Raw genomic sequence first — 20,173 nt, 5'->3', positions numbered from 1 at the left:
AGTGAACGGTGGCACTTCCGTTGCACCTGTAGGCAAGTGCAGCTGCAGGCTCGCTGCACCTGTAGGCAGGTGCAGCTGCATGCTCGCTGCACCTATAGGCAGGTGCAGCTGCAGGCTCGCTGCACCTGTAGGCAAGTGCAGCTGCAGGCTCGCTGCACCTGCATGCAGGTGCGGGCCTGTGTAATGGTGTGCTTTGCGCACTTTAATTCCAGCCATATTCAGGCTCACCATTTACTCTGATATTCACTATTTTGTCAGGAATGTTGGGTGAGTCAGAACCAGCACTTGAAAAAAATTTTGCGCATATCTATGAGCTAGAAATAAAAGTGATGGAAATTATCATAAAAACAATATTTAAAAGTATAACTGGGAGAATATCTCTACTAATTGCATGACTTTAGACTTGTACGTTCAAATGTTTCACACTATGGATGAATTTGACTGGCTAGTGCTCAGACAAAGTTAACCAGAGAGAGCAGGACTTGAGAGGCGAGGCTTCTTCATCCTTTATTTACATACCGTTGCGACATGCTACATATTTTCCTTCTATTGCCTCTGGCTTCTCAGCTCACAATGCATGTGCAAAATCCTGTTGCTGTGTATCTTTACTGCAACATTGAACAAATTATGAACGAACTGTTTTGGTTCACGAAGTGTATATATATGCGCATACAAGTAATATACATTGCAACGTCATTTCTTATGCTTTTTTAAAGGAATTTATTTTCATGGGCATTTTAATTGTTCTGCTCAACTAGAAGAAGGTGTGGTGTTAATTACAGCAATGTGGTGAGATGTGTATGACGTCATTCCCGATGCATCGATGTCGTTTATACACAAACAGAATCCATGGAGTATCCATGATTCATGCATAAAATTTCATGTAACACTTGTGTTATATGAAGTATTGAAATTAACAGCCGCAGTTTCCTAAGCGATACGTAGTCTACAGATGTAGTATGTGGGTTCTGTCGTGACTGTTGACAGTCACTAGACCGGATGTCAACATGGGCAAGACTGTGTAGGTTTCACAGCTCTTTTGCCCCGACGACAATTATGGCTGCAGCTTCCGTTTCCTAGACTAAGCTGCACCTGCGTAGGAAAAGTTGCGTATCTTTTTTACTCCGCGTCTGGGTTGCGTATGTTTTTATCTGCGCGTGTAAATAGTTTCGAATGAAAAGCGTTATTGTTTTCATCTTTCATTACGAAACAGATTTTTCTGTAAATCCGCGTTAGGTATAGAGATCTGCCATTAATCTGTTATTGAACTTCGTTGCTGAGAGTTCACTGCATAAAATGCGGCTAATTAAGGCAGGCACAAGGCACACTTTCTCTGTTACTTGCTTTCAGCTGCCTACTTAAACATTCGACGGGGTTACATGCATGGAATCTTGTCCAAGAAGTGCTTTGAATATAAATGGATCGCTCGTCTACAAGCACGAGATTTTACGCTGTTCACCAAAGTTCTCATGTTAGATAGCCAAGCCTGAGTTATTTAACTTTCAGTTAATCTCATTCAATTTTAGAACGTTAAGTAGTTAGTAATACTAGGTTCATTATGAATTAAAAAATATATTATGAATTAAAAATATGTATTAACAGAACCATTAAATATTAATGGTTCTGTTAATACCTATATTATATTAACCATTGATATTTTAATGATTCATAGATTTAGTTTCATTCAATATTGCGTCTATTCGGTCGAGGTAGGGTACAATTAACTGCGGAAAAGTAGTAAGTCGTCGTGAGCTTAGGCTCTCTTTCTAAATTCGTCCAGACTGCATAACTTGAGAATATTTTAATATTTGTAATTAGGAAAATGCGACATGTTGGCGAAGATATTCAACGAGTTCTGCGACGTATTACTTTTATTGGACTCAAACAAATGGCTAGCGATCTCAAAACTGCATGCACAGGCTTTTGAAATGAAGACAATTCATTTGCTGGCGGTTATGGTAAACAGCAAGCATATAACAGGAAGGACATCCGTCATGAGACAAGCTCATTCCTAGAATCGTATTTGCAAATACAGGCAATGAATCATGCGTGGGAAACGCATTCATGAACTGCACCCATATGGCGCTTCCGAACTCATATTAGGCTTAAGCTAATTAGGCGATTCAACTTATAAATCATGCCAATTTCTTAGATTATAATATTTTCAACCTCCACGTGGTTTACAATGAAATTAGATTCAGATGAACTTTCTGAACGATATGTGCGGGCAGTGTTTGCCCGGCTAAGCTGCTTAGCGTATGATTCCAAGAAGGCGATCAATGCCTGCCCAAATGATTGGTTTCATTGTATTGGACTTCATGAATGAACTCCGACTTCGTCCATAAACTACCGACTTCGTCCATTATGCAACACATTGCACGAGGTGTTGCAACGCCATCGCCGAGTTCCTGCTATATACATCGTCTAGAATTCTAAATATATTATCGATATCTCGGTGTTACTCAAGCACCGGGTTCAAACTCTGTGTTCCTCAAGCACCGAGTTCAAACTCTGTCTTCCTCAAACACAGAGTTCTAGCTCGGGTGCGTCGTAGTCGCTTACATTTATTACGCAATAATTGTAAAAGCTATGTAACAACGGAAGTCAACGAGTTCGGAATTCAACATAACCGGGAGCCGACGCAATATTTGGGCAAAATTGACTCAGGCGACTTTTGTTTGCAGTCGTCGCTCTGTCATTCGTATCCGCTGTTAGTTGGCGTCAGTCTATCATTCGTTTCCGTGTTATACAGTAGTTATACATTTTTGATATTGCTATTTTACGCGATTCTATTTTGCGTACAGAAATTTACATAAAAATAATGGTTCCCAAGAATGTGCAATGTGCTTCGAGTTATTTCTTAGAGGAAACAATAATCCAAAAGTCTTCGGTCTTTCTATAATGGGTTCATTTTTTATAAATTTTCACGTAAATATCAATATTAATATAATATAGTATTATATTAACACGTTGACTACATTACCGTATATGCGTACCACGAAATGTATTTCTCCAGGACGTAGTGGTACATAATTAAGGGTTGCCAAAAATCGGACAAATCCAAGAACAAAAAAGGCAAAAAAAGGCCGATAACTCAATAAATACTAGTTTATTTCTAGGTTCCGCTATAAAAATTCCATTTATTTTCTTTTTGCAGTATTTAAAATTTAATTAGGAAGTACCCCTATCATAAATTTTAGCCGGCCAACGTAATAGAGAAAAACTAAATCACGGATTTTATCCGGAAAAAATGACCGTCTGGCAACCCTGTTTAAAAATAGTACAAGATGAAACAATCGTAGTCAACGTGTTAAGTAATCAATATTTCAACACGACTATGTTTACATTCTTACATAGTGCGTGGTGCACAGTTGCGCGTCTATGCAGTTGACTTATCGCGTTCATGTTGCCCAGTTACTTGTAGTCTCCTCGAAAGCTCTCATCTCAATAGGACTGATCGTGAAAATGTTAAACCAAATGAGCTATTCGTTACTAGGATTCAGTAAGGCTTTCTTTCAAGGAAGAAATAATACATGAACTAATGAATTAGTTAAATGGATTTAAAATAATACTTTGAAATTGGAAGTGATGTTGCATTTCCATTCCATATATATTTTTATAAGGCTAACGTATCATAGCGGGACTAAAACACCTACTGCAGTATCAGTAGCTTTCTGAAATTGCTAGGGTTCGACTTCGTCCATGAACTACCAACTTCGTCCATGAACTACCGACTTCGTCCATAAACTACCGACTTCGTCCATAAACCACCGACTTCGTCCATAAACTACCGACTTCGTCCATAAACTATCGACTTCGTCCATGAACTACCGACTTCTTCTTTATTAAGATTGCTAATAATAATTTCATGAAATATCCTTCAATTCCCTGGTATATATATGATGTGAGACGGAAATAAATCATACTGGTTTCAGTATATTGACGTTCCTTTGAGTTATTCAAGCATAAACCATCTCTTTAAATCTAAAAAAGCAAAGCGCAATTCTGTTTCTGGGATCAAACACAAGTTAATATCAACAAATGTTACTCGGGTCACCAATAGAATTTTCTTATGACTGCAATATGATGCCCAAACCGCCATCTAAATAACTGTGAATAATTAATTGATATCAATTCATAGCGTCGTTACAGCGTAAATATTTTCTGCCTGAAATGACACCGTGCCGTTTCTCTTCCCGCCTAAGTAACTGCAAATAAATCTCATTGTAATTCTTTCTAAATAGCGCAAATTCCAAAATAATTCACAAAAAGATATTTGTTCAAAAATAGTGATCGAAATTTCGATTTATGAAAAAACAGTGCCAATAATCACAAAATAAGCCGCGAAAAAAATTGCTACTGCCGAAATTGATCAATAAATATAAAAGTTGTCCGCAAATTTGTCCCACCGGCCTCGCGACCGCACGGAAAGCCGTCTTGTGGTTATCCTGAGTGCTGGTCGCTCTGCTGATCATCCGGGCGTCGGTCGCGCCTCTTATAAATGATATAAATCTGTTCGCGATGGTTGTCGGGTAAGAGCGGCCGGCACTCTTGTATTACCGGTGGCTGAAAAAAATCTTTTTCCCTTCAATTTTATGATCTACATAAATCTTTCCCTTGCGCTGCAAGTGAGATTCTTGTGAAATGAAAACCGTCAGTTGGGATTTGCATGGGAATTGAAGGAAGTTTACCTATTAAGTAAATCTTGTGGAATGAAAATCCCTTAGTTGAATTAATTTCGGAATTGAATGAAGTTTACCTACTAAGTCAAATAAAGTTCTCTAATATTCAGATTATACTATTCTGATGTTCAAAAAAAAAAATTAATGCAAAGTGCATAACGGAACAGAAATATGTATTGCGAATTATTCCTGTGCTTTTTATTTAAGATTCTCTTGTAACGGTGCACTGCAATGTAGAAAACTACGTCGTCATGCAATGTCGTGCAGAACGACCCTGTGCGGCCGCTTTTTTTTTTGTTTACGCTGCGGAAACGGGATTGTTTCCGTGGCCTATTATGACATCACGCATGTGGATTCGTCGCAGAGAAAGTTCAGATGTTATTACGTGATTTAATTTAGGGAAGTGCTCTTCTCTGGAAACACTTTTGAATAATTTTCAAGAGCTTTAAGCTCAGGATCAGTTTTACTAAAGTTGTTTGTTTATTTTGTGTATTCAATTTCGTTCATCAACTGTTAGATTAATAAACCAGTTTATTTTATTCGTTTTTCTGTCAGTATATGAGATGCGTTTGAATTTATCAACGGCGTATGAGGCAATAGTCACGAGTGCTGCCGTCTACACATAGAAATACTTATGTTACCCAAGCAGTAATGTATAATAAGGCAGCTTGCGAGTTGCGTGACGATCGCCATCGCGCCGCGCACTCTTCATCACTCACACTAGCTCAGTCGTTACTTCAACTGTCGCTACATTAATTCTTTGGCGGAAATGTGCCTTATTATGATGGAAACAGATGAAAGAAAAGCGTTTACGCGTTTGATGTTTAAAATTTATCTTGAAATTAGATTTTCGAGATGTGTACATAGTGTCAGAATATGATTGAAATGAATAGACGTTCATGAGACATCAAATTCATGTTACCGTGTGTAGCGTGGTAATATTTAATTTCTGTCACTGATGATGTCTAATTCAAATCTATTTTTGGACTTTCTTTCTTCAAATCTATATTTGGACACATTTATTCTCGAACGGCGTGTGGAAATACGTTGTGACTCGCATCGCCTGAACGCTGAGATATCTAATCAAGATAAGAGAGGACCTGACGAAAAGCCTTAATTTAGCCAACCGCTATTGTACTAACGTTAAATTTATCAGTTCATTTCATACAAGCTGTTCTCGAATCAAAATGAATAATACTAATGCGAGTACAACGTAATTCGTAAAAATTCCATTGACCTAATCGGATGAAACGGGAAAAAGTTCAGTCGCGTCACTTGCACTTCTTGGTCATACTTTCAAAACTGGCTAAGTGAACGTAAGTACTTACGCTCTATTTTCATATCTATGATTGGTGGATTTTGCTTGAAAGGCCGTCAATGATTGGCTGATGAACTTACGATCTCTCAACTTTTTTTTAAAGCATGGCCTCTGGGCTGTACTTTCAAAGCCATCATAAATCTTCGTAGCGGCCACAATACGCGTAGCGGTCGATTTTTAGTCTATGATCGGTGGGGTTAGCTAGAAAAGCCGTCAGTAATTTCGGCTGTTTTCATGGCGGAGATACGAACTCCTAACTATTTTTGATAGTACTGCCCTGGCAAAGCCGATCGCGCGGTATACAGGAATAGTTCTCTCGGGCGATGCTCTCGACGTCCAAGCGAACTCATTCACAGACATGAAAATAAAGTTAATAATCACTGCATTTATGATATTAGTTGTTGTATGCAGTATTGCGAAACTAACCGTGAAGATGCGGCCGAGCCATTAAGGGATGTATTTCTTGCAAGATTTCGTTGAATGTTATGAACAAAAGATCGTTGTTAGCATGACAAGATGCCCACTAGCTGCTGTGTTGCTCCTTGTGTACATTGCTTTCAGCCATACAGTTCCACACATCATCAATTCTGTGTGTTTTTGTGGGGCCTGTACAGCAGCGTGCCAGTCGAATGCCTTGTACATGTTTCAATATCAAGGGATTTGTGCGTTTAAGTTTCACGTTTTTTTGATGCATATGGAAGTTTTCTGCAAATCGTTTCGTGTTGTACTAACACTAACTCAACTTTAAAAGTTGTGCTCGTTTTGCAATTGCCTGTGGAGGAAGTTGATGTCATTAATCCACACTTGACAATTACTTACGACATTATTGTGTTTTTACGACCATTTTTGCATAGATTTATTACCATTATATTTTTTATTAATATTGATTGTTTTCACACTATTATTAATTTCATTCTCGCGTATAATTCCCAAGCACGATCACCGGGCTCCTGTTGCTGCTCTGCAAGTTCTCGAGGGTTTCTAAGTGTTACATAAACGCAGGTCCTGTACTGGAATGCTAATGACATTATAATACTAATACCGGTATGTAAATAATATTAGCATAAATGCTGTAATATTCACTAGCGTACGTAGAGGAACGTAAGGCAAAAATACAGATACTATACTGCAAGAGAACGCTACCTGCACTGCATTTAAATCAAAGCACCATACGCCGGATGTTCCGCAGGCCTTAATGTAAATTTTCAATTCTAATAATTATCGAGCACGTCAAAACCGACTTAACAATGACTCAACATCCAATGGAAGCATCATGACGATTTATCACTAAAATCAGATCAACATCGTCTATAAGACAGATGAACGAGTCCGCAATTCAATTGTGCTAAATAACATCAGAAGCATAATAGCAACTGACCGAATTAGATTTTTGATTTAATACATAAGCAAGAATTTAATCATAAAAAATAATCCGTGCATAAAATCGGGACCGCTGCAGGAAACCAATGTTATATAAAAATTTTCCTCCAATAAAGGTTGTAGACTTCTCCAGAACGTAAATTACTTCGGTTTAACTAGTGCCACCTTAAGCCGCCCCCTCACATGTCACCTACAATCTGGGGGCCAAAGAACATATGAGAGAAGCTCAAAGCGAGACCATCACTCGCGCGATACCTTCTTTAAAACGGAAGCCATGCCTGAATGCTATGATAGTAACATCAGAGAACACGGCATCCATGCTTTAAATGGCATGACTGTAATAGCTTACGTCTTACGTCACATGTTATGCTTGCATTGATTACATGACTATATTTTGAAGCAGGCGTCAGCTCGAGCGCTATTATGTTCGTATTTTGTTCCGTAATCTATTTTGGGCTGTGTTCTTTCACGCTCAGCTCTTGACATTCGCCTGTTTGTGACTCAAGCATTCAAACAACCGTTAGAAATTGTGAATTTTTGATCAAACTCAACTTCATATCGATGTTTATATTCGTATAACAGTTGGAAGAAAGTTGAATCCCAATAACGGCGCATTTTCGCGACATGGAAGTTTGACCTCGGAAAAAATGGCCTTTGGTGCATGGCTTCGTCGGCATATTTTACTCATGCAGTGTAATTATGTTAAGATTAATTAAGCATCTTACAGGAAGTCGTTACCGTAGTCTGCGTTCTAATTGGTCTCGCAACTCACACGTGCACAGCGACGCAGGAAAACGTCATTTACACGTTCAGCGTCAACCGCACGTTGACGTCACGTTGACGCGGTGTGCGTCTGAGATCACGTTCGCGGCCACAAGAACGTGACTTTGCGTTCAATGCTGCAAGGAATGAGAGCAAGACTTCTCCGAACTAGGCGTAAATAACACTATAAGTTTAACTCCAAAAAACACTCGACAAGAAAAGAGAGCATGCAAAGACCGCGGCGAAAGTATACAATGGATCAATGTGTGGAACTTCAGAGAATAATTCTGTGATGATTAGTGTAGATTTATGCACATCTCATTACGACTGCTTTCTCTACGTAAATAATGTTGCTGAAACTCGGTGATGTTTTTTCTGTAAATCTCACTTTGCCATCAATGGGTCATGTGTTTGGAAACCCGGCATGCTTGATTGTTGAGTAACACTGATAATATTTTTTGAGTCCACTTGGTTTCCATCAAAATGAATGAATATGTTCATGTTCTACTTTTTACATGCATTGACCGCTTTCCCTTTTATAGTTCTGTATGGTGCATTGCCGAAACCTGATACGTACTCGATCATGACAATTGGTGGAATTTATAAACAGTCGAAAAAATTAATTTAACATTAACGATTGATCCAGTTAAAATGTTGGTTGCCGTAACATATTTCCTTGTTGAAGATATGCGCTGTAAAAATTCAACCTAATAATATTCTATATTCGCAATACAAATAAGGTCAATTATTTACTAGAACATACATTTTGAACTATAATAATACCGCATTACGATACTTTTGCACTTTATATCGGTAAAATTAAAAGATTTTCTTTGAAACCGGAGAACTGCATTTAACTCATTCTGACTCGATATGCGCATTATACCAAACCTATATGTGATGTATTCACTGTTGATTTTGACCGTATATATCTGAGGTCAGGTTACTTTCTTTTGATTCACGGGACTCGAACGTAAATTATCGTATCGAACTAGCGTAGATTATATCTCCCTTTTTTATTATGATTTAGGTTCTTCATTAATCGGCATGTTTCATTGCTAATTAAATGAATCGATTTCTTTGGAGCTTATCTGTTGTTGGATTGCGTGCGGTACAGAAATTAAACAGCGTCGCGCTGTTTCAACGACAGATAACGCAATTTGAACATATTTTTGACTATGTAAAGCTTTTACCGGCGCATTTGGTAACTACAATTGATTGAGTTTTTGGTTGATTAATATAAAAAACTAAACTAATTATTTACTATATCTTATACCTAATCGGAAGAATATTATCTTCATCGACAATATACGCTTATTGCATGCGCCCGGCCAGCACGATGCAGCATATGATCCATGGTTATTAGTGAAACGTTCTCTCACTGCATTGTTTCTCAAAACCGTGGGATTTTGGCTGCCTTTATCGCAACACTTATTTTGCTGTGGGAATTTCTTCCCTAACTATATTACTGTAACGGAAGCCGCGGTTTTCGCTCATTAACTGTTACCTCTCGCTGTTGCATTTTATGAGTCCACTTTTTTTTCGAAAGGTGTTTTGAGAATTTATAGTTCATATACCAGTTTTTTCATCGTTGTTGCCAAGTTATACGTGTTACTTTTGTTTTATTTATCATTCTCTCCGATGTGACGAATCGTATATTATTTCATTGAATTTCTTTGTTATATTACAACCGATCCAAATGTAAAAATTAATCTTATTTTAATCTTGTTTTCTAGTTTATCACAACGGATGCTACAAACGTATAATCGTCTGTCGCAGCTCATTCAATAGCGAAATTAATGTGTCATACCGTCTAAGAAGTGACACTTTCTCCACGTAGCACTTTTATACTCCTTTTACCGGTCAAACTGGATTAGGATTACCCACACAATGGCAATAAGTACATCGCTATTTAGACGAGATCTCACTAATTACTCTGAGTGTATGCAGCCTTGCGCAAATACTGAAATCTTGCGCGTGCGTAGGAGGTTAGCGCTGGGCGTGGTGCTGCGGCAGCGGACCTTATACACACCTTCATCTGTACGTAGCGCCGGCCCACGCGTCCGCTGTTTACGGCTGTTGCGATGAACATCAGCGATTTCCGGGTTTACAACAGATTCGTGTACACTATGTCTGTTTCTACGTGTAAATAAATAAGGCAGGTACTTCCCAAGTTTTCATTACAACACTTCTCTTTAACTTCACTTCTTGTTTGTCTGTTTGTCTGTCTGCTACAAATCTTATAATAGATTTTTAACACACTTCTACTTCTCCAATCAATCTGATATTTTGCACACTTGCGTAATGTTGGAGACAATGCATGGATCAATTGACGGAATAAATAATAATAAAAATTTTTTTCAATATTAAAAAATTGAAGAAATAATTTTGTCTGCTACAAATCTTATAATCGATTTTTGGCACACTTCTACTTCTCCAATCTATCTGAAATTTTGCAGACTAGAGTAAAATCGGAGACAATGCACGAATCAATTACAGAATGAATATTTTTGAAAATATAATTTCTTTTGTGTATTAAAATAATTAAAAAATTAATTTTTTAATATTCGAAATTAAAATTAGAAATTCATTGTAAATGTTTTACATTGGGGACACTGGATTTTTTAGAAGTGTTGTCTTTAAAAAGTAATTTTTAAACGTATACGTTTTTATAACACTTCTCTTTAACTTCACTTCTTAATTGTTGTCTGGCTGTCTGTCTGTCACTTGCATAAAATTGGAGACAATGCATGAATCAATTGACAGAAAAAACTATTTGAAAAATAAAAAAAAATTCAATAGGTATTAAAAATATTGAAAAAATAATTTTGTCAACTGCAAATCTTATAACTGAGTAATTTTTAAATGTATATTATTCTTATTTAAAAGTGAAGTTGGAACGCAGAAGTTGAGCTAAAGCAGCAAGTATGGCTGGTCGTATGTGTGTGGTGGCCATATATATAAAGTGTTGTGTCAAGAAGTGCTTTGAATATAAATGGATCGCTCTTCTACAAGCACGAGATTTTACGCTGTTCACCAAAGCTCTCATATTAGATAGCCAAGCCTGTGTTATTTCACTTTCAGTTAATCTCATATTCTCATAACATAACATAACATATTGATCTCGGCGCTGAAGCGTAGGCCTGATGTGGCCTGTCGCCGATTCTTTTCCTTTTCGTGCCTTGTTCACAGAAGTTCTAAAATCGTGTCATTTGACCGGATCTTTTCATGACTGACGATAGTTTGAAGTAGCTACTAGACTTCCACCGAGTTCGATAAGGTGCTAGGCAACATATATTTGTCCATAGCTTTATCTAGTCTGTTCTTGAACCCGTTCATACTTACGCGTTCATACTTGGAGCGCCAACGATGTCATCGGGGAGGCTGTTCCACATGTCGGTGATTCGAAGCGAGAAGAAATTTCGTCGCGTGGAGAAGTTGCAGCGCAGTTTTTTTTATCTCAATGCTATTTTAGAACGTTAAGTAGCCAGTAATACTAGGTTCATTATGAATTACTTTAATATTAGTGGTTCTGTTGATATATTAATGATTCATATATTTAGTTTCATCCAATATTGCGTCTATTCGGTCGAGGTAGGGTACAATCTTCCCAAGTTTTCATTACAACACTTCTCTTTAACTTCACTTCTTATTTGTCTGTTTGTCTGTCTGCTACAAATCTTATAATCGATTTTTAAGACACTTCTACTTCTCCAATCAATCTGATATTTTGCACACTTGCGTAAAGTCGGAGACAATGCATGAATCAATTGACAGAATAAATAATTTTGAAAATATAATTTCTTTTGTGTATGAAAATAATTAAAAATGTAATTTTTTAATATTCGAAATTAAAATTAGAAATTCATTGTAAATGTTTTACATTGGGGACACTTGATTTTTTAGAAGTGTTGTCTTTAAAAAGTAATTTTAAACGTATATTTTTTACAACACTTCTCTTTAACTTCACTTCTTGTTGTCTGGCTGTCTGTCTGTCACTTGCATAAAATTGGAGACAATGCAGGAATTGATTGACAGAATAAACTATTTGAAAAATTAGAAAAAAAAATTTCAATAGGTATTAAAAATATTGAAATAATAATTTTGTCAACTACAAATCTTATACCGGTAACTGATATTTGGCACATTTTTTACCTGTCCAGCTAGTTGATCTGAAAATTTGCACACTTGTGTGAAGTTGGAGGCAATGCATGAATCAATTGACAGAATAGATAATTTTGAATAAGTCTTTTATTTATTACAAAAAAATGAAAAAATTAATTTTTTAATATTCGAAAATAAAATGAGAAATTTATTGTATATGTGTAACATTGGAGGCACTGGATTCCTTAGAAGTGTTAACTTTAAATAGTAATTTTTAAATGTATATTATTTTTATTTAAAAGTGAAGTTGGAACGCAGAAGTTGAGCTACAGCAGCAATTGTGGCTGGTCTTATGCGTATGGTGGCCATATATATTAGTGTTGTGTATTGCTGAAATGCTGGCAATGCCATTGTTGAACTAATGAACTTCAACCACGAGCAAAACCCTCCAATCAAGCCAGCAGGCAATTTTTGCACCAATTTATTCATCATCGATTGCGAAACAACTCTAATTGGCTTATCCTTCAATTTGAAATGTTTGAAATTTGAATCAAGTTTGAAAATTAATTGTATTGATACTTTAAGCGAAAACGATGAATGTTCGTTGCCCGATGGACCTCAGATTGACAATAAAGTTGTCTGCTGTCTCGAGACGCCATATATAGAGGTTTGTCAGATTTCGTATCCACAACACCGGACTATTTAAAGTCTGGTCTCAAAATTCGTCTTCCTCCTTGATTTTCTTGGAAATTTCGATTGAACTTGTTGAACATGTCGGACTGGTAATACGCCCATCCTGTCTACGCCGCTTGCATGGATCCCTGGGATCCCCGCTACTGGCGAGCGAAACAGGACCTCACTAGATCTATAGTGAGGCCCGAGCTGAGCCAAAGCAATGCGCCGCCCCCGAAGAGATGGAAGAGATTCACCGCATTCTTGCGGAAACTCTTCTGTGGCTGTTGCAGGCCAAGCGGCGGGAGCGACGGTGGCCGGTGAATGGTAGCACACAATTCTTAAGGAGTTGGGGCGCTGCTGAGGGGGGGGGGGTCCTTCGGGATCCAAAAATAAAACATCCTACCTCCTGAGGGGGGAGGGTCCTTCGGGATCCAATGAATAAAACATCCTACCTGCTGTGGAGGCTACGATCATTGGAACACCGTCAATCCTAGCTGCGGCAGTTGGCCTACTTGAGGTAATATGCGGAACATTCTTTTCCCCAAAAGGACGATTGTTTTTGTCCGATGTATAGTATCTCACATTACACATAAAGTTGTCTGCTATTTCGAGAGACCATGTATAGAGGTTTGTCCGCCACTGGTCTGTTTTTACAACACTTCTCTTTAACTTCACTTCTTGTCTGTTTGTCTGCTACAAATCTTGTAATCAAAATTTAACACACTTCTTCTTCTTTAACGCGTTTGAAATTTTGCACACTTGCGTAAAGTTGGAGGCAATGCATGAATCGAATGGCAAAATAGAATAAATTTTTTTTCATTATTAGAAAAACGGAAAAATTTTTCACACTTGTGTGAAGTTCGAGACAATGCATGAATCAATTGACAGAATAAATAATTAAAAAAATTTATATATTAAAAAAATTTTAGAATTTAATTTTTTTAATATTCGAAAATAAAATGAGAAATTAATTGCACACCTTTAACATTGGAGGCACTGGATTCTTTAGAAGTGTTGTCTTTAAAAAGTAATTTTTAAACGTATATTATTTTTATCCATGTTAAATTTGTCGCGCTTTTTCCATGTCGTGTTAAATATTTTTAAAAATTTACCTAACCATTTAAAGAATTTGATGTGTTAAAATCATCACTCCATATAATTTATGTATGTTTTGAGTGTTCAAATTAGCGAAGTATTGAACTGGTTATGTTCGTTTTTTTCGCCTCCTTTTGTGTTTGGGTTTTGGTGCTTTATGAAGTAAGATGAAGCGTAATTAATTTTCACCCTTATACATAGATATTCTTCTAATGGTGGTACATACAACGATGATATAACGCCCCATATGGGGAGCGCAGATGTAGACCCAAATTTTTGAATAATCATCACCCGCAATGTAACGCCCAGTCTCTTTCCGTACGACTTAATATCAGCCGTGCATTATCTCTGCTATCAGTAACCAGTCCACGACGTGATCTTGCTTTTAAATATTATGGGCTTTACACCACCGAATACGGGGGTGGATAACCTAGAGTGTATTAACTGCCTACCATTAAACGTTACAGCGAAACATAACTGCATTATCTTACTAGCACTAGTACTGTACCCAGCCTACAGAGTGCATGCTGCTTCATGGCCCTCCTGAAGTGTTATATACAGCCTGCCTAACACCACCACGCGGAAGATCGAAAATGCCTTCCGTTATCTATAATAAATATAAGAGTACGATACTGTTAACTGTCAGAATCTGAGGTTATATGTTTCAGATCGTAAAGTTACGTTCCAAGATCAATCGACCTTTCTGACGATTGGCCTTTTGATCGGATGCTGATTGGAAGCAGAGGATGAACAGAAAATTGGCAGCTGGCAATGCTGGATTGAATGTGTTATGAATGAATGTGTCTTGTGAGTGTAAAAAAATTTCATTTGTAGGCGGACGATTCTCGGTCATACTGTTCCCAGCTTGTTTGGTGCACATGTAAGTCAAAAGATATGTGGCTTGTATAGCCGATAACGCGATAGACCAGAATTATTGGAAGTCACTTTGTTTGAATCATTTTGGTCCATGCGGTGTTACGCAGTGTTGGTTTCCGACAGGCAACACCTAACAAGCACATGATTTTTTCAGGTGATAGTTTGGATTTACTTTTTTGAGTGGTACTGACCTACCAGTAGCAGAACACGAGCATGTACATCGGCTAGAGTAATTATAACTATTTTTTAGAGAAAATTATGTCTTTCCAAGTGAGCTAAGTCAGCATTAACCTCGGCATCTGTGTTTCAGATGTACCACTGGCAGAACGAAAATGTGGGCGCCAACAAGGGCGGTAAGAAGAGCAGCGTGGACGACATGGTGCTGCTCACCAAGATCAACGAGGACGCCATCACTGACAACATCAAGCGTCGCTTCATGGACGATATGTGCGTCCATTGACACCTCTTATCATATACTATCTGTGAACGCTGCTCGTCCTTATCTCAGGATATATATATACATTTTATCATGATATTGTGTGTGGCGGACGATAACATAAAATCACTGACACCTTTTATTCCTGCACTTACCTTGACTTGGTCTCATTTAATCTTACTTGACGACATCCACTACATAGTTTGTTTGTCGAGGTCCCAACCCAACTAGCGAAATTCTGATAGCTATTCCATTGAGTTTTTACACGATTTTTACTGAGCTTCAGCTCCTGCTTCACTTGGTTTCTCTCTCTTCAATCTCACTCACTATAGGCTTCCACTCCCTTTCTACCAGTTCTTCACTCCTATTTTTCGACACTCACGTAGTTTCGCTGTTTCTTTAACTTGTTTCATTGTTGTTGTTTTTGAAGTTGCTTCTATTCCACTTTGTTTCAAAGTACTCCCATTTTACTCTCCTTTTGTGTCCACTTCATTTAAACTTTAATTTTCTTCTGACTGTTACCAAATCATTGAAACTTTCCCTTAACTTATCCTTTGCCAATTCACTGAAACTTTCACTCTCCTCTTCTCGTGTCCAATTCCTTGAAACTTTCGATTTCCTCTCCGTGTCTACGTACTTCATTGAAATTTTACCTTTCCTCTTGCCGGCTCCAATTCATTAAATTTCTAGCTTTTCTCCCACGGTGCCCAATTCGTCGCTTCCTGTGCCGAATGCCTTTATTAATTGAATTTTTCTTATTCCTCCACCCATGTCTTCGTCTCTAACCAATTATCACTCACATGTTCAGTATCTACACGTACATCGGGCCGGTGCTGGTGGCGGTGAACCCGTTCAAGCAGCTCGGATGTTTCACGGAGCGCGAAGTGCGACTTTACCAGGGCGCCGCGCAGTACGAAGTCCCGCCCCATATATTCGCGCTCGCTGACAACATGTACCGCAACATGCTTATTGATGGTGACAGCCAGTGCGTCATTATCAGGTGCGTGACTGTACCGCAACATGCTTATTGATGGTGACAGCCAGTGCGTCATTATCAGGTGCGTGACTGTACCGCAACATGCTTATTGATGGTGACAGCCAGTGCGTCATTATCAGGTGCGTGACTGTACCGCAACATGCTTATTGATGGTGACAGCCAGTGCGTCATTATCAGGTGCGTGACTGTACCGCAACATGCTTATTGATGGTGACAGCCAGTGCGTCATTATCAGGTACGTGTACCGCAACATGCTTATTGATGGTGACAGCCAGTGCGTCATTATCAGGTACGTGTACCGCAACATGCTTATTGATGGTGACAGCCAGTGCGTCATTATCAGGTACGTGTACCGCAACATGCTTATTGATGGTGACAGCCAGTGCGTCATTATCAGGTGCGTCGCAGAGAGCTTGTTAATCTGTTCTCAATTACATTTTGTTCACGATACTACTAGATATATTATTTGACGTAAAATCCTTATTTGAGGGTTACAGTTTTGGCTTTCATCCGAATAAAACATCGATGCGTTTTCATTTGTTTATATTTTTATTTTGATTTTTTTTTATTTCAATGTCAGTGAGTTTCCTTTAGAAGAGTTTGCCGTTATGATCTCTAGATCCGCTCTTAACTATAGCGCATTGCGTATCTTATGATTTTGCGAAATGTCCTAAAATGGTTACGACGTTGGAATTTGATATCATTATGGAACGAATAGAATTTTTCAAAAAACACAGTTTAACATCGACCCCAACTTATGTTATTGCTTGTGTAGCGATATTAGAATAGAGGATGGTGTGATAGGGTGGTATATTAATTGATTATTATTAGTCAGCTAAAGTTTCCTGGTACGTTTTTTTTCTCACCTATGAGCTTTTAAAACATTCTGCGTTCTGAAATCGGACAAAAATTTGAGTGGTCATCTGCTTGTGCAGATTATAACTCTTACATCACACAGGCGTCTGGCCCGGCCTGAGTTGCGTCAAGAGCGTTTAAGCTCTTGATAACCTGGCATATTTAGCATACGTTAATGGTGATTCAGAGCACTATAACTGAAAGTGTTTTCTTCTTACGAGTCAATTTTTGGAGAAAAAACAGAGATGAGCGCCTCATTGATAATTCGGTTGTTGGGCGTGTCGTATTTAAGGCGGTCGATGTGTGTCGTGTTCACCACGATCGTTGCTTGTGTGTCGTGTTCACCACGATCGTTGCTTGTGTGTCGTGTTCACCACGATCGTTGCTTGTGTGTCGTGTTCACCACGATCGTTGCTTGTGTGTCGTGTTCACCACGATCGTTGCTTGTGTGTCGTGTTCACCACGATCGTTGCTTGTGTGTCGTGTTCACCACGATCGTTGCTTGTGTGTCGTGTTCACCACGATCGTTGCTTGTGTGTCGTGTTCACCACGATCGTTGCTTNCACGGCTATCGTTTTGTCGTGTCCTCTAATATGTTTTATCCCCCCGCTGGCAGTGGCGAGTCAGGTGCAGGCAAGACGGTGTCAGCCAAGTTCATCATGCAGTTGCTTGTGTGTCGTGTTTACCACGGCTATCGTTTTGTCGTGTCTTCTAATATATTTATCCCGCTGGCAGTGGCGAGTCAGGAGCAGGCAAGACGGTGTCAGCAAAGTTCATCATGCAGTACATGACGCAGATCAGCGGGGGCGGCGCGCGTCTCCAGCACGTCAAGAACATCATCCTGAGCTCCAACCCGCTGCTTGAAGCCTTCGGCAACGCCAAGACTACGCGCAATAATAACTCATCCAGATTTGTGAGTAATCTTGTGAATGTATTTTGAATGATGAGATGCGATCAATTATGCACTTTTTCGTAAATCATTAGTGTGTAAATTCATTTATTACTTTCTTCATTAATAGATTTGTAATATTAATATAATCTATATAAATAAACAATATCAATTGTAACCGCTTTACCAGATTCGTTTGAAAGTTGGTCATTTCTGCTTTTTCAATAAACATTGCTCGCATTTTTACGTCTTTTTACGTTGTGTCGGTGATATTTAGTAGGTACCACAATTTCATAGTAGTCCTCATATATGATTTTTTTTTGTAAAATCGAACTCTTTTGTTTGTGTGCGTCAGGGCAAGTACATCGAAATCCAGTTCTCGCCGGGCGGGGAGCCGCTGGGCGGTAAGGTGTCCAACTTCCTGCTGGAGAAGTCGCGCGTGCATTTCCTCAACCCCCACGAGCGAAACTTCCACATATTTTACCAGGTGCCTGTCATCTTGCTTACCTTGTTTCGTTTACGTTCATGAAATATGTATTTCTGTATGCGAATCATACAATAGTATTGGCAAAAGAGAAATATATAATGCCCGCAACGAACATATTGTGTACAAAGGAGGATCGGTAAGTACATATATAACATATGTATACTCCTAACGAGGCATTTATCCCGTTACTTGGCCGCACATTCTTCGGTGGACGTTTCTCCTTCAGTACAGACACATTAAAACTAATAAAAATGTTTTCCGCGCTCGAATCCCGGAGCGTATCACTTTTATAACGGANGTGGACGGCGTCGACGACGACGCAGACTTCAGAGAGACCATCAGTGGTGGGACGATAATTTAATTTGATTGCTTGTAATATAATTTATTTATTTAAACTGATTTTGTTTATTTCAATGTAACTTGTATATTTTAATTTAATTTGTTTAATAAAGTTTACGGGGACTTGTGATTACTTCGGTACTCTTACACGAGCCCGCATTATTCAGATGTGGCCCAGTGGTTACAGTTCAGAGTACCAAGATTTGGCGCAGAGAGGCGCGGGTTCGATCCCAGCTCTGTGCGCCAGTTTCTGGTCAGAATCGGCGAGGTTAATACAGCAGAATTGTAGCAGTGAGTTGTGAGTTCGAGACCGCAACCAGCTGTGAATGTTCTGCGTTGTTAAGAATCCGAGACAAGCCTACGGCCCAATAAACGCTGAAACCGCTATATTATTATTATTAGATTATTATAGAATATTGGGCGTTGAATGGGCGAGGATGTTTCTACTAATTTTATCTACTGATAAATGAACCGACGTCAATGTTATTCGTACCTACGGTCCTGGTAACAATGCTATTCGTACCTGAACTCCTGGTAACAATTCGCAGCAGAATTGTAGCAGTGAGTTGCGAGTTCGAGACCGCAAAATGCTGTGAATGTTCTGCGATGTTAAGAATCGGCGACAGGCCTACGGCCTATAATGAACGCTGAAACCTCTATATTATTATCATTATTATTTTATTATAGAACACTGCGGTGTTGAGTGGGCGAGGATATTTCCATTAATTCTATCGAATGATAAATTAACAGACGTCAATGCTCGTCGTACATAAACTCCCGGTAACAAAGATTACCGTCGCCGTACAAAAAGTTGATGTGCACATTTCGAAATTGTTGTTCTAACTCAATTTTCACAATCGATTCTGAAGTTTCGGTCATTCATTGATTTATTTTTATAATGTTTTTGCTTATGGTTATTGCCATCATTAAGTTATTGTCATAAGTATGTTATTGTCATTATTATGTTATCATCAAAATTAAGTTTTTGTCTTTATTATGTCACAGTGATAAGATTTGAAGACTTGATACATCGAAAATATGTAATTGTAATGTGAAGGTTTTCTTATTTATATTGTCTTTTGAAGTTTTTTTTATACAGTGGGGGGAAATAAATATTCGTACACTTGAAAAATCGTATTTTAATGTATGTAAGTACACAAACTTAACAGGAAAAGTGATTTATATTATGTATAGAGACGCATAGTATTCAAAAATACTATCAAAAGAAATTAAATCTCAATGCAACAAAAAACAATGCAACATGTTCACTTTTCGGGT

At 38.3% G+C, this 20,173-nt stretch overlaps 1 protein-coding gene across 1 annotated transcript in view; it reads left to right on the top strand.

The window, feature by feature from the left end:
• Positions 1-20,173, top strand: part of LOC108678398 (unconventional myosin-Ie) — a 41,153-nt gene that overhangs the window by 7,736 nt on the left and 13,244 nt on the right. Inside the window, exons 2-6 of the mRNA XM_047885020.1 lie at positions 15,203-15,339; positions 16,137-16,328; positions 17,916-18,093; positions 18,425-18,556; positions 18,783-18,900. Coding sequence (XP_047740976.1) covers positions 15,203-15,339; positions 16,137-16,328; positions 17,916-18,093; positions 18,425-18,556; positions 18,783-18,900 — 757 coding nt within the window. The remainder of the gene's footprint in view (positions 1-15,202; positions 15,340-16,136; positions 16,329-17,915; positions 18,094-18,424; positions 18,557-18,782; positions 18,901-20,173) is intronic.

The sequence above is a fragment of the Hyalella azteca genome, unplaced genomic scaffold, assembly GCF_000764305.2.
Source record: "Hyalella azteca isolate HAZT.00-mixed unplaced genomic scaffold, Hazt_2.0.2 contig16722, whole genome shotgun sequence".
NCBI lineage: Eukaryota > Metazoa > Arthropoda > Malacostraca > Amphipoda > Hyalellidae > Hyalella > Hyalella azteca.
Note: the sequence above shows the minus strand (reverse complement) of the source record. Positions and strands in the feature narration are given on the sequence as shown.